General features: G+C 34.6%; 1 protein-coding gene across 1 annotated transcript in view; it reads right to left on the reverse strand.

Moving 5' to 3' along the window:
• Positions 1 to 2476, reverse strand: part of LOC112469042 (vascular endothelial growth factor receptor kdr-like) — a 199235-nt gene that overhangs the window by 8028 nt on the left and 188731 nt on the right. The window contains exon 27 of the mRNA XM_025038493.1: positions 1968 to 2049. Coding sequence (XP_024894261.1) covers positions 1968 to 2049 — 82 coding nt within the window. The remainder of the gene's footprint in view (positions 1 to 1967; positions 2050 to 2476) is intronic.

Consider the following 2476-nt stretch of genomic DNA (forward strand, 5'->3'; position numbering starts at 1 on the left):
ACCATTGCACTTCTGGGTATTTATCCAAAGAAAACCAAAACAATAATTTGTAATGATCTATGCACTCCAATATTCATGGCAGCACAATTTACAATAGTCAATATATGGAAGCAACCTAAATGCCCATTCACGGACAATTGGATAAAGAAATTAGGGTTCATATATACAATGGAATATTACTCAGCCATTAAAAACAATGAAGTCCTACCATTTGCAATGACATGGATGGACCTAGCGGTTATTATGCTGAGTGAAATAAGTCAGAGAAAGATAAATACCATATGATTTCACTTATATGCAGAATCTAAGGCACATAAGAACAAATCAATCAAAAACAAACTCACAAATAGACACTTTGGCGACAGAGAGAGGGGAGGGGGCTTGGGGCACTGGGAGAATAGGGCGAAGGGTTAAAGAAGTACAAATTAGTAGTTGATAGTTGGTCACGGGGATGGGGAGCATTCTGAGGGAATGCAGTTAGCATTAATATGATGGCTAGGTGGAGTGCCAGGGAAAGGTGGGAGTATTTGGACGGATCATTTTATGAACTACATAGATGTCTAACCAATGTACTGTACAGTCGAAACTAATTTAAATAAGTAAATTTTACAAAAATAAAAAATAAAAATAAAAGAGTAAAAAAATGTTTATAACTAAAATTCTCTAAGCACTGGTTTGACTACATCTCCTAAGTTTTGATATGTTTTGTTTTTGTTCTAATTTTCTTTGTATTATCTTCTTCGATTTGTTTTCTTAAGGATGTGTTATATAATTTCCACATATTTTTGAATTTTTAAAATTTACTTTTATGGTTGATTTCTAATTTTATTCCACTGTTGTTTAAGAAACTATTTTGTATGGTTTCAAGTGTTTTTAAATTTGCAGTTGCTTCTTTCATGCCCTTATATATGATCTATTCTAAAGAGTGTTCTATGTGTACTCTAGAATTATATATTTGGCTGTTGTCAAGAGAAATTGTCTATAGGTATCTATCACTTCTAGGTGGTTTGTAGTAGTGTTCAAGTCTTCTATTTCCCTGTTGATCTTCTGTCTGGTTGTCCTATTATTAACTAGCTTATGCATGCAAGGCCGAACAAAATGTCCATTAAATATATTCCCATGGATCAGAAGACATTATTGGTAGGAGAATCATGGGCAAAGAAGAAGATCTATAGGATGTATTTGAGTTTTTCCTTTTGGTTTAGCTGTGAGAAAATGCTGCAGTGATAATTGATATCCATACCATGTGATGAGAGATCCTGAGATCAGTTTGGAACATAATCTATTATATTGGGACATTATATATGTGCTGAGCTACTGTACTAGGTTAGAGTATTATGTAGAATTACTTTTGTCTTGGAAGATTTTCAAGAAGAAACATCCCAGATGTCTGTGATCAAGGACTTGTGCCAGACTTGATGGCTGGATTTTAAAAGTGAAATCCATTTGGCTAAAGAAGCAGCCATAGGTTGGTCTTTCAGTAATAATAATAATATCTGACATTTACATTTTTCAAGGTGCTCTTTCAAATGTTTTGTGTTAATGATCGTAATGGAAAGAATTATTTATTTAATTTTATTTTGGGATTTAAAGTTCTGACATTTTTCTAGTTCATAATATTTTAATGTAATAAGCTTTTTATGAAGTCATAAAGTCCATGAATTTGAGTTTCTATACTTCTACCAATAGCCATGTGATTTTTTATAAGTCATATCACCAATTAGGTCCTCAGTGTTCCTCTGTTAAGAGCATGGTTGGATTAAATACTTTCCAAGGGACTTCACACCATTCTCATTCTTTAACTCTCACTTTTTCTTACCAGTTCATCTCTTATTCTTGACAGTTATCTTGGCTCTATCTCTTGGGTCAGTCCAAAAAAGCATGTGGGTGACCTTACAGACTACTTTACAAGGGAAACTCCAGATATCTTGCCACTTGGACCCATGGAGCAATCAAGCGATACTAACCTCAAGTACGGCTTCCTCAATTTCCTTGGATACCTTCCTCTCATCAAATAACTCAGTCCGTGGATATTTCTGGGGTTCAATGCTGTTGTGGAAAAAAAAAAAAAGAGATTAGTATGAAGCTGTTTTCTCTCCCTTCTGGGATTTCTGCCTCTTGTGGGACAGTCCCTTTCAGATTTTTAGCCATTTTGGCCTGTAACTTGGTTTTTAGAGAAAAATGTTTTAGCCCTTTGGAAAATCCTTTGAGAATGTCTGTAGAAAAGGTTATGACTTTATCAATGATACTTGAGGCATTGTGGCATTCACAAATTGGCCCATAATGGTTTTAAGACTCTTAAGCTTGATCTTTGACTCTTCAAATTGATAGTTATATAACTGTCAGCAAGTCGCCATCCAGACTTTAGAGCCTCATTTTCCTCATCTATAAAATGGGGATAGGATTACTCAAAATCAAGAGTTTTTAACATGGAGGATCCATAGCCAAGTGCACAAAGATAAATCCCCCATAATCT

Source organism: Pteropus alecto, unplaced genomic scaffold (assembly GCF_000325575.1).
Source record: "Pteropus alecto unplaced genomic scaffold, ASM32557v1 scaffold370, whole genome shotgun sequence".
NCBI classification, from domain to species: Eukaryota; Metazoa; Chordata; class Mammalia; order Chiroptera; family Pteropodidae; genus Pteropus; species Pteropus alecto.